Genomic DNA, 13,371 nt, shown 5'->3' on the forward strand with positions numbered 1-13,371 from the left:
TAACAACAATTAATCTACTCTCTCCTCTTCTTTTTCTTTTTTATTGAGCTTAACAACAAATATATAGAATTGCACAAATTGGTAACACCGACATAGGAAACTAGCAATATTAAAATCACTGGCCTGGTTTATCCAGGCCAGACTCTACTTGACAAATGAAACAAACAATGACAAGAACAGGAAAGGTTTTTTAAAATAAATAAATAAATAAAAATAGCTAGCATCATGATCTGATCCACACAGCTAACTAAAAGAAACTGTGGTGGCACTTCGAGCTCACAATCGCATCTGCGTGGTTGTGTGTATCTTAGAAAGATTTGCTAAAATCTATGGTCAATAATTCTCCATCATGTCTAGGAGTATATATCTATCTGATCAAGTCAACGAGAGATATCAGACTTTACTGTGTAACCCAACTGCTGCCCCATCTCCCAACTTAGCTTTGATGCCACCCCAGAATGCTCAGCTTCATAATCCTGTTATCATAGGAATGGACGGTTTAGATCGTTTGACTGCTCTGATGAATACAAACAATGGTGTTGCACGAGTCACGCTAAGAAAATTTGTACCTCGAGCAGGCACATGAGTTCCTGGGCAGTGTGGGCAGAAACAATAATGTGACGGGCAGCTGGTGTGATGAATCCTTCGTCGACAGCCTTGTCTATGAATGATAGCAGTGAGTTGTAGTATCCATCAACGTTCAACAACCCCACCTGAATTCAAAAAAAGTAATGTCTCTTTTACTATTTTTAGCCCTCTTTCCATAGTGAATTTGAAAGGTTTTTTTGTTTTGTTTATTCCTGTCCATGCTTGATATTCTTGGTGCTTTTTACCACAACTCCAGAGTAATTGTTCGTGGGTAATGTTAATTTGTTAAATTCTTTTCGCTTGACAGGATAATTCGGCCAGATTGATCAAAATTGAGTTTCAATTTTAACCTTTTTTTAAAAAAAAATCTTGAAATAATATTGTTATAATTCATAAATATATCATGTAAGAGAAATTTTTCAATACCGGTTTGTCATGGATTCCCAACTGAGCCCAAGTGATGACCTCCAAGAGTTCCTCCAAGGTTCCATACCCACCTGTCAGAGAATTTTGAGTTAAATTTACTATGATGTCTGATATCCAACATGTCTTCACAGTTATATCTTGGGAATTGTAAAATCTATGAGCTCAATGATTGGCTTTCATCATGTAATAAGAAGATAACAGAAACAAGAAATTGTGGTGCACGTGAACCAGTACGAGATAATTTAACATCAACATAATTATAGCTTGAAATTAATATTGATTAATGTCTTTTAGTATGATTAAGTTACCTGGTAAGGCTATAAATGCATCAGCTTGACGAGCCATTTCAGCTTTGCGTTGGTGCATACCTGATACAGCTTTTACTTCTCCTACAGTCTCTCCTGTAATCTGAGATTATAACACTATTTAAGTAAGATTCTGTGCTTAAATGGTCTGAATATATAGACTTAGACTTAACCCTCCCTGTTCTTCAAGTGATTACAAGCTGAATAATTTTAAAGCAATTACCTCTCTTGGCATAAGAGTCTTGGGAATAACTCTGCAGCAAAAAAAGGGAAAGTGAGAACTCAAAATAAAGAGGAATGAAAGAGGGAGAGGGAGACCAGATGCTAAAGAATTACCCCAACACATGGCGGCCACCATCATAGACAGCTTGAGAGACCAAACCCATGAGACCGATGCTTCCTCCTCCATAAACCAAGTCAATGTTCCTTTCAACCTGAAAATGTTTATTAATTTTTTTTTAATTAGTCTAAAATCTACCTGTCCATTACAAGACAATATAATTACAACCATACTCCATTATTATTTAGATAAAATTGTCAAGTTTCCTTCCACTCTAGCAAAGCAGAACAAGCAGAGGACTCCTCTTCCTCCTGAAAGGAGGAGCCCTGATCATCTTATTCTGCTTCACTGTGCTTCTCAGCTTCTTTTATCAAACTTCAAGCAGCTTGCTCAATAGGAAAATAACAAAATATCAAATTAATTTCAAGTTCTTGACACAGGACTAGGCTCTTGAGAAGGGCAGGCCCAGGTTGAAGCCCTGAGAGAAACATGAGCCGAGGCTTTATTTCTGCAGAGGGTAAGTACTAAGTAGCAAGTGCTAGGTAGTAGTATACTGTAGCATACCAGTTGTTTGCCAAGCTGAATAGCAGCATGCTGGTAATTAGGATTCTTGCCGGGGCTGCTGCCACAGAAGACACAGACACGTCTGAATCTTGATTTCATCGAAGGCTGACGTTGTTGTTGATTTTCCATAGGTGAAAGACACTAATCGGCGATAATATGTATCGTTGGGACAAAGAGATTGAAAGAAAGACGAGGGACTAAAGAGAACGCGTTTTGTAGTGCTGGACAAAGGGTAGTCTGCTGCTATGTATTGAAAACTAAAGGCCAAAAGCAAGGGAAAGAAAAATGGTGCCACTGCTCTCCTTTTATATCAAAAAATCGACGGCCCCACACTTACACGCTTCAAACGTCACTCACTCAATTTCTCATCATATCGTGATATATTATATAGCAATCCATTTCATCACGAAATTCAATTTGAATTTTTAAGATGGAGGTTTCATACTAATAATAATAATAATAATAATAATAATGAAACCATCTAAATAGTGATCTAGTAATAAAAGTTTGGGATTAAGAGATTTACTCTTTTTGTGGTCTCAGATTCGAACTCTATAGTTGCTCATATGATGACCACTAAAGTCTTACATGGTCATTAACTTCAGGACCCGTGAGATTAGTCGAGGTACACGCAAGTTAGCCCGGATACCCACATTAAACTAAAAAGAAAACTAAATAATAATAATAATAATAATAATAATGGTTTACCTTGATGTTATTATTTACATACACGTGAATCTCGAGTGAATATTAAAGGAAAAAACACTAGGGTCTCGTGATCTCATGTGTCATAATTTGCCAATCAAGCCAAGTAGTGGTGCTTAATTATAACATGTGGTTTTTATTACTAATTTAGAAGAATTCTTGGACTTAATTATTGAATTGTAGGACTTGAAATACAATATTGAGGAAAATCAAAGGTATTACACTTGATTGATAAGACATTAACGTCCATAAACTTCAATTATTATTATTTTTATTATTATTATTACATAATCATACAATTTCAAAAAATCCTTCCAAGAAAATAACCTCCCCACCATAAACCACTAAAGACCTATAAACTCAAAACCCTAGTTAATTACACTGATATTCCTAGAGAGAAAAATATAAATAAAATCTCTCAATTTTCTCTCCACGAAAAAACTCACAGCCACAAGCTGTTATCGTTCCTTCTGATTGGCAAAACTAGCACTGCCATGTTCTTAATATAATCGCTGCAAGACCTCACGAACTAGCTAGAAAAATAAATTGGGGCCGAAAAGGGACCAGAAAAATATAGGAAAAAGCTGTGCTTCTTTTGGCAAACGGATCTCCACCAGGACATGGATAATGGTAGGTCAAGGTGTGGCCAGGAATATATATATCTTAAAATCATGCAATCAACCCCTAATTAAAGCTATCCAACCTATAAATTATGGGTGTGATTTTGTGTGGTGGAAATTGGAATCTACCATAACTTCATACGTTCTTCCCATCAAGACATGCCACTTGTATTCTAATTTAAGCCAATTATTTCTACTCCTTGGAACTTGAATCGTCATTAACTAATCCATTAACAAATTAATGGGCAGAAACACATCACAAAGAGGACAATTTTCATGTCTATTTTTTTAAAAAAAAAAACAAATATAAATATTTATACATGCTGAAATCTATATTTAAGTAGTCATCACTAGTCTTGTCACCCGCATTACGTTATTGATAGAATTCCAAGTGAATTTTTGAACATAATAAAAGAATATGTTAATATTGGGGATATGTTTTAAAATATTATTAATTTTTAAATCAGAAATATAAACATATTGTTTATGCTGCAAGTAGGATTTCAAGTCAGTTTCTAATGTGAAGAAAAATGAGTACATTATAAATATATTTTCATGTATCATATTTTAAAAAACATGAAAAACAAAAAGATGTTGTTTGTTCTTTATAAAATAAACTAAAAATATATATAAACTGATAAATACAAAATAGTTGTTAACAATAATTATATATTAAAGCGAAAAGTTAATCTTCATAGTAGAAATAAAAGATAAATGTACCCATAAATATTTTATACTGGTAGTTTCTTTTATTTTAACCATTTTAATTCATTTTATCTTAGCATCTAAAAGTTGTTGTTAATAACAAATACTTTCTATTTTTATAAAAAAAATTAAGAGGGAAAAAATTAATATAAATCAAACTAATTTCTTTGAAATATCATGCAACTAAAACTATATAAAACAAATCAATCATTATTTAAAAAAATAATTCATTTTATTTAAGAAATATGAGAGAGGACATAAATCAATATCTAAATAGAAATAATTAATGAGAATGGGTAAAAAAAAAAAAGCTAGGTGTTGATGTACTAGGCTTACATGTGTGGCCTTAATGAAAATGCTTGAGTGTGCTCTTTTTTCCCCCCTTCAAGTACCCTCTTGTATTTTTTTTTAAGACAGACTAGATATCACCTCAAATGATTGGAAAATCAGGATTCGTGTTTTTGAACCCTAAAATCTTAATTCCAGCTAATTTTTACTTGAAAACACCTCTAAAACACCATATAAACCTAAAAAACACTTTAAAAAATAAAAATCAACTAAATCAGAATAAACAAACATAACCCGATCTACCTTTTCTACCATGTTTAGAGAAAAAAACCACCTCCATTGAACTCCCATCAAGAAAAGAAAACCATTGATACAAAGATCATCTTTTTTGGTGACTGGAATGTGGTTAACCGATAATTTTCTCTCTTTTTTCATCATTCTTTTGCGAGTAAAGTTTTTGTTAGCCAAGAGTAAAAAATGCTAATGAAATGATTAGGAGGATCAAAGTTTTTGTTGTTATGAATTTGTTTACATGAAAAGATAGATTTGCTGAAAACAACATGTTGTGAGACAAAGAATTTCTTGCTTGTTGGATGATAACAATTATATCCTTTATGTTAATCACTATAGCCTACAAAAATGCATGGAACAGTCTTTGGATCAAATTTATGTCGTCTTGTGTCCTAAGTATAAGGAAAACATCTTGAGTAAAAAATGCAAAGAAATGAATAAACATGATATTTACCATGCAATATGAAATATGGGTGTCATAATTAAGAGCAAATGAGGACATTTTATTAATAAGATAAACAACAGTTGTGAATGCCTCTAACTATAGAAATAAAGGAGTACCATTATGAAAAAACATTGTCATATCTCGTTCTCTTATAATTTTATGTTAACTTTTAACCATACCTATTTTTTCAGGAGATAAGATACTTTATGAACAATTCATGTGAAGAGAAAATGACTTGATAGTTTTGAGTTAATGAACTCTCCTTCTCCATCTAAGTGAAAGATCTTGATTTGTTTATTGAATTGTCTACTGACATAATTTCAAATGATATAAAAGCATTCATAAAATCTGATTTGTTTGGGATAGGTATTATCCATGTGTATTTAAAAAAATCATCTACTAGGCATGTACAGTATTTGAATTTTTCAATTGATAAAACAAGGGCAGAAATTCAATTGATAAAACAAAAGTAGGACCCCATAAATCACAATGTATTTTCTCAAAAACCCTAGTACTTGAATGTTCAAAATGAGAAAATTGATAAGTTTTTCTAATTGATAATTATCATAAAGATGCTTAGTCATCATAGCTTTTATGACGTCAATCAATCCTTTATTTTTTAATAACTGCATGACTGGAAATTGAGGATGTTCTAAATGTTGATACCAAACTTTTATTGAGCTAGTTTTAAAAAAATAAAAGAAATTTAATTCTAGCAAACTGTGCAAGACATAAAAAAATCACCCTTACATTATCCTATGATAAATGGTTGCCTTGTTTCTCGTTCATTAACACAAAAATTAATATAAGAAAACTCATAGTTCATATGAAATTGTTTTGTAAGCTAGCTTACTAAAAGTAGATTTTTGGTCAAATCAGGGACAAGTAAAACATCATTGATAGATAATTTTGTATTTTCTTGTTTAATAACTGAATCTCCAATGCCAACAATTGGTATAAAAGATCAATTACCAATAATGATAAAATCAGTACCAAAATATTCTCGAATGTCAATTAATATACTTGGCTTACATGTCACCATTGTCTGATGTCCATTATGTGTCTGCAAAGATGTTTTCTAGTGTAAGAGTTGCCAGTGTTTGTGGGATTTCACTACCCTAGGTATTTTTTTGTTTGGGTATATACTCACCAACAAATTTTAGCAATATGACGCATTGTGCCACAATATTGGCATTTATATTCACGATAAAGATCTTTTTCTATTTGGATTATACGATGTTCTCCTAGTGGTCGGGGTGTCGTTGTTGAGTATTAAATGTGAAATATCTCATGTTTTGATCTCTAGGTTGTTAGGCTGAAAACCCTCTCCCATTGAATGAAAATTGATGTGCGCTAAAGAGGGTTGTTGTGTGCGATGCTTATTGCGTTGTTGTTGTTGTCTATAAAATGCAAGCTGGTAAGTGAATTGTGTGTTTGTCATGTTTATATGAGATGAGAACCAGCTACGATACTGGTCAAAATTTTAGAGCTGAGATATCAACTCTAAATATGACAGTCTTTGAGGCTTCATCATGGTATTGTTTTGTGTGTGCTCACTTGAGCTCTGATGCTAAGAGGAAAAAAAATAGAATGGAAAATAGATGAAGAAAGACTTATTGTATTTTTTTTATTTATGTCACACAGACACTTTTTGTTCCAAACGTGAGCACACAATATGTATTACATTGCATATGATATTCTATATTTTAAAAGAAGCAACTATTGACTTTCCATAGCTATAGGATTTCTCGTTTAATTATATTTCCATAGTTGCAGGATTCTTTATTTATGGAGGCTGATTTGTCTCTAATGTATCAATACTATAAGGAGACTTTATTCCTATTTTCAAGGCTGCAGAGGTTGTAATCGTTGTGGTGTTATTGTTGTTGTCTGCCGAAGCTGTTCTTCATAGGCTTCTGGTGTTGTTGTTGTTGTGTGGCTGCTAATATCAATTTGCTATAGAAAAAAAAAATAAAAACAAAATTCAGTTGCCAAATCTCTATTTATTCTTTATTATATGTGTAGACAACTGCAAAGCAGACAAGTAGTCACCATTTCTGTGGGAAAGCTCATGGAGTGCACGTGAAAATGTGAAGCTGAGTCTGTCCCACTTCAAGTAATGACCAGGTATATGCACATCACATGAACTCTTGTTGAACTCGAAGCTTAGCTAGCCAATAGCCATCTCAATTCTCAAGCTTGAAAGGAAGAGGAATCGGATTGTAATGGTCCGTACGACCTGGACCTACCGATTTAAACTCTATTACCCATCACAGCTGTAACGGTGGTTGCATAGCTGCCATTGTCCAAGGGTTGAATAGACACAGAATGGGCCTTCCCTTCCCTTAATTTCATTTTTCAACTGCCTTTTCAAAGTCTCTCAAGTCACAACTCCTTGTTCTTTAATTTCGCTCCCAAGAAAAAAAAAACGGGGTTTTCTTTAAAATTTCTTGCCATATTAACAGTTCGGGAATTCTCAAAACTCGATGTTTTTATTCTTGAATTCCAATGAATGTTAAAATACACGGGCATGAGTTGCAACCATGGCCAAGAATGTGGATGCAGTTTGAAGATATTAATAAATAGAGTAAACCAAGTTGAGGCTATATAATAATAGTAAATTCCACCATTATAGCTCAAATGCACTGAAGTTTGACACTTCCATCCAATCACTGGCCATGTCAACTACTTGACAGTAGTCTTCGAGGATCCTGCCTGGAGATTCCTGACAAAGATGCTTGTGGATAGATTAATACGATCACAGTGGATTGTTTGCTACTAATTCTGCCCGTTTGAAGGGAATAACAAAAAAGGCTATGATTGAGTCAATCTTGACATTGATTTTCGCCGGTGCATGAGGAGGGGCCCTAAATCAGGCAATTCCGAATCCTACCACACCACCAAGGTTTCAAGCCTTTTGTTTGCAATAAAGTAGAAACCCTGTTTTTTTTTTAAAAAAAAAAATTACTTTTACATGATAACATCAAAATCATGGAATCACTCAAAAAAAATCTAATGTTTTTTTTTTAAAAAAGAAAACTTATGACAAACACGACATGTCTCGATGTTGATGCTGTTGGAGACTGCTTCTTAAGGTGTCAGCACTCAGCAGTGTTCTCTTATTGTACCAAACAAAAAAGAATGATAAATTGGTTATTTGATTAATTCTCTCTCTCTCTCTCTCTCTACTCGTGTAAAATTTCTCTTAACTAGTCTGAGACGGGTCTAGTAATTAAATCAAAATAGTTGAAGTCAAAGTCGGTTGGAACAACATGAAAACGATCAAGAGAGGAAAAGCCGACAATCTAACCTTAGCCCTTGGTGGGTAAAAAGTTCAGGCCAAATGTATCTTGAATCATGGAACATGTCTTGCGTATGGTTGCGGGCCATTAATAGAGATCACTTCCAGATAACATTGTCAAAGACAATTCCTAGAGTTAAAGATTACTCTTTTACTACGTAGCCATTGTTTTTCTTCAACGCGACACTTTAACCCAACTCGCAAGAAACAGGTGGTGATTGGAACTGTATTTTTGGACTTGAAACTTACGGACCATTTGACCAGAGAAATGAGAAAGGGATGGACAAAGAAAGTAAATGAGATCTGTTTCTGATCACGAGCTGCACTGTACTTGTGTCCGTGTTTTCAAAGAGATTGTTTTTTTTTTTTCTAATCACGGCAAAAAAAAAATTGTTTGGTTAAATAGTTTTTGCTTTTGTATTTTTTATTGAGCCTAGTGTATAATTATATTTTAAATATTAGTTTTGTAAAAGTTAGAATAACATATTTTTTATTTACGGGATGTATTTTTCATTACATGCAGAACACATATTTTCTAAAACTTGCATTTTAAAACTATAATTAAAAATATTTTTCTCATATTTTTTTTTAAAACCACAGTCATAATAGCTAATGCAAGGACAAATGCATACTAGGGTAATGTTTTGAAGTACGATAAAAAAAAATTTAAAGTATTTTTTATTTAAAAATAAATTAAAATAATATATTTTTTAAAAAAATATATTTTTGATATTAACACATCATTCTAAAAATATAAATAAAATATAATTTTAAACAAAAAAAACTAATCAAATTTTTGTGAAACACTACTTGTGCCGTGTTCCGAACAGCTTCTAATTAAAAACCATACCTATGTTATAACCGAGCAAAGCAAAAGCTTGGTCGGTATGGACAGGCAAATCAGATTTTTAATTAAATAACTAGATTAATTCAAAGTTTGGAGCATTTAATTAATCAGTCAATTTGCTCTCACTCACATGATGTGCCTTTATGGCCATTCTATATATAGATTTGAACCGAATCCTTGTCATGTAACCAGCCGAAATGAGATCAACAGTGTATGATAAAGTAAAGTATGAATTGAAAATGTAGTCTTTTCAAGAACATGACATTGCTACGTGATGATCAACTATTAAAGAAAGATGGCATAAAGCTACGTGTCCCATGATTAGTGGAGTTAATATCTAATTTAATCCAAATTGATAGGAAAGAGTGGTGTCGTGGTGCTTAATTATTGGGTACGTAGCTTCCTCTCTACCATCCATGTACAAAATTTACAGAAACCACGATCCTTTTTCTTTTCTCTCTCTCTCTCTCTATTTTTCACTTTCTAGAAGTTTTGACTGACTATTATAATTAATTCATCTAAAATAAAATACAATCAGACAAAAAAGAAAAAGAAATAGTATGTATGCATCATGCATCACACTATTTTCTTTTAAATAGTAATTGAATAAATAATATACAAATCTTTCCTTCTTCTTCTTCGTCTCCAGCTCTTCAATTCCACTCTGCTTATCCAATGAAGAGCTTTCCCCACAAAATTTATCGAAGATGGTTGGTTGTTGCCTCGTGTTTCGCAGCATGTTTGCTAGCTGGTAGTATTATATTCTCCTATCATTCCAGGAGGAGATGGTTTTTTTTTTTTGGGTGGTTTGCTGGGGATAATGTTTTTAATTAGAAATATATTAAAATAATATTTTTATATATTTTAATTTAAAATTTGTTATATCCCCATGTCAAAACTATGAAAAAAACAATTTAAAAAAACATTAATATAATGTTCTTTGAAAAAAATCAACTTAAAAAATACTTAAAACCTACTACAATAGCGAACAGATGCGAAGTGTTGAATAAATTGTTTTTTTTTCTTCATACAATCACTCCCTTTTAATTTTAAATATTTCTTTCCTTGCATCTGTTTCTGGAGCCGACCTGCCTTCTGTGGCCTCAAGTCGTGCACACAACCCTGATCAAATTGATATGATCACTCTTTTTTTTTCTTTTTTCTTTTTTGATACGATCACTCTTGCTTGGCTGTGTCTACACATTACAGATCACTCCATCATATTTTAAGCCTATTTCCCTTAAAAAAGAGAGAGAGAGAGAGAGAGAGAGAGAGAGCAAGTGCCAAAAAGAATCCCAGTCCTTAAATTAAGAGGCTTTTGATCGATCATGAGTTTTAATTTTTTACCAACCATATTGTAACCTTGACGTCCTTGCTGTGGCTTGGAAATCAGCATATATCCTCCGAAGGGGCTTGATCTTATGGAAGGTAGAAGAAGAAGAAAAAACCTAACACCCCCGTAAAGAAGGTATTATTATCCATTAAAATGGATGAAAGGCGTTGCTGTCGAGATTAAGGGATATCGGTGACAAAGCTTTTTTGGAGTTTGTATGACCTTTCGAGCCTAAATATTATGTCTCACATATGGATTTGTTGGTTGGCAAGTCAGATTTCCCAAAATAATATAAATACAAATGTTGACGATGAATTATATATGACTCAAAAATTAAGTTATTAAACCTGTTTTGATATAGGACTTGATTCAAGTCTAAGTTTAATAGCGTAATTAGGTTCATTTAAAATAATATTATTTTAATATATATATATATAAACCAATTTGTGATGGGTGACAGACACCCAGGTAATTGCAAACTGACATGCAAAGTCTACCAGCTTTACATAACACCGCTGAAAAATTAATACGGGTGACCACGTGGCAATGAAGTCACGGTTTCCGGGAGAGAAATGTAAAATGGGATTTTTATATGCGTGGTCTTATATCGAAGGATTGGAGTTTTATTGGTTTGGAATATTTTTCGTTACAAAATAAAAGTTGATTTTATTTAAGCTATGTGGAATCTCTACCTCTGTAATTTAATTAGTTTTTAGAAGTGATTGTTTTTTAATATATTTTTTATATATTTTAAAATTTATTTTTGATATTTACGAGTTTAAACAATTTAAAAATATCAATTAAACAATCATATAACTTATATGAAATTACGAGTTTAAACAATCATATAAGTTTCTAGTAACTCTAAAATTTATAAGATTTGAACTAGTGATCTCTAGAAAGTAAATTTAAAATCTGAACAGTTAAGTTATATTATTTAAAATTAAATTGTGTTATTTTATCATAACTTTATATGATTATATTATTTTATTAATTTTATTTTATAATAATTATGAATATGCAGAAAACGTAATACTACTACTATTTACATGCTTGGATTGGATGTATTTAGAGGCGTTTTGAGTTGTGTTTAGAATGATGTTTATGAAAATTTTAAAAAATATATTTAAAATTAATTTTTTTAATATTTTAAAATTATTTTAATAGGTTGGTGTTAAAAATAATTTTTAAAAATGAATAAAAATTATTTTAATATAAAAAAATAATAACTACTACAATACTAAATATCCCATCAATCCTTTCCATCAATGTCTTCATGTCACACATGAAAAGTGAGAGATGATGTTGGTTGGCTCTAAATTGGTCATGATTACGTACAAGGGCCTCAAACAAGAAGACACATCTAAGAATATAAAAATTCAAACACAAATGTGATGGGTGCAACTTTTGTCCCAATATGTCCATCACATTCACCATGCTTTCTCACCAGGAAAAGAAGAACCTCCTCTAATTATAGACAAACAATCACTGTCTCGATACAGCATGAGTTTGTTATAGGCATTGTCTAAGTGAAATTTACACTAACCACTTCCCATTAACTAAAACTTATGCATGTGTCATTGATTAATGTAGTAAACAAGAAAAACAAGAAAACAAAGTGGAAGAGACAGATAATTCTTATTGAATGAATTGATATAATGTTCGTAGAAACAACACCTATATATAGGTGAAAAATAGAAACAGAAACAGAGGACTCTCAAACTAACACTCCTATTTGCATGGCATTACCATACTCAACAAACTAACTAAAAATCAGCAAGAAAATCTGCACGACAAGTTACAGACTTATTCAAACCCAAAGACTTATTCAAAATTAGAAAAGTAAAGTAAATACTTGAACTGCAGGACAAAAGAAAAAACTAGTCGTTTGAGTTTAAAACTCCAACAGCCTCCCTTAAACTCAAACTATCAGAGGTGCACATCCCCATCTTCTCCTTCAACCTGTGAAAGATGTCTGCTTTTAATGGCTTCGTGAGAATATCAGCAATTTGTTCTTCGGATTTACAGAACTCCACCTCTATCTCCTTGCTGCTGACAAGTTCACGAATATAATGGAATTTTATGTCGATGTGCTTGCTTCTCCCATGAAAGACTGGATTCTTCGTAAGTGAAATAGCTGACTTGTTGTCACAAAAAATCTTTGTTGGACTTCCTTGCTTCTGGTTTAATTCATCACACAACCGACGCAACCAAACAGCTTGACATGCAGAGGAGGCAGCAGCCATGTACTCTGCTTCAGTAGTTAACAATGCCACAACTTGTTGCTTCTTCGATGACCATGAAATGACACCCGAACCAAAGTGAAATATATAACCAGAAGTGCTCTTTCTCCCTTCAACATCTCCTGCCCAATCGCTGTCTGAATACCCAACAAGATTACAATCAGCAGCAGATGCATAAAAAATACCATGATTTTGGGTACCTTTTATATATCGCAAAGTTCGTTTCGCCACTTGTAAATGAACTTGGCTAGGTGTCTCCATAAACCTGCTAATCATGCCCACGCCAAAAGAGATGTCGGGTCTAGTAGAAGTCAAATAACGTAGACTTCCCACTAAACTTCGAAAATAAGTTGTGTTGACTGGATTTCCATCACATGATTTTGTTAACTGCAGCCGTGTTCAACTGGAGTACTAATAGAGTTGAATGACT

At 32.7% G+C, this 13,371-nt stretch overlaps 1 protein-coding gene across 1 annotated transcript; it reads right to left on the reverse strand.

Annotated features, from left to right (window-relative positions):
* LOC133693953 (cytokinin riboside 5'-monophosphate phosphoribohydrolase LOG1-like) lies at nt 1-2,447 on the reverse strand. The gene is made up of 7 exons (XM_062115339.1): nt 2,164-2,447; nt 1,656-1,753; nt 1,543-1,573; nt 1,323-1,422; nt 1,015-1,085; nt 570-713; nt 1-476 (listed from the first exon to the last, which is right to left on the reverse strand). The coding sequence occupies exons 1-7, from the start codon at nt 2,290-2,292 to the stop codon at nt 381-383; spliced, it is 669 nt and encodes a 222-aa protein (XP_061971323.1). The 5' UTR covers nt 2,293-2,447; the 3' UTR covers nt 1-380.
* Nucleotides 2,448-13,371: the final 10,924 nt, after the last annotated feature.

This window comes from Populus nigra, chromosome 5 (assembly GCF_951802175.1).
Source record: "Populus nigra chromosome 5, ddPopNigr1.1, whole genome shotgun sequence".
Taxonomy (NCBI): domain Eukaryota; kingdom Viridiplantae; phylum Streptophyta; class Magnoliopsida; order Malpighiales; family Salicaceae; genus Populus; species Populus nigra.

Coding starts and splice junctions, on each gene's coding strand:
- LOC133693953 (XM_062115339.1), bottom strand. CDS start 2,292: ATGGAAAATCAACAACAACGTCAGCCTTCGATGAAATCAAGATTCAGA. Junction 1,574..1,655: donor GGTGGCCGCCATGTGTTGGG/GTAATTCTTTAG, acceptor TTTTTGCTGCAG/AGTTATTCCCAAGACTCTTA. Junction 714..1,014: donor TGGGAATCCATGACAAACCG/GTATTGAAAAAT, acceptor TTTTGAATTCAG/GTGGGGTTGTTGAACGTTGA.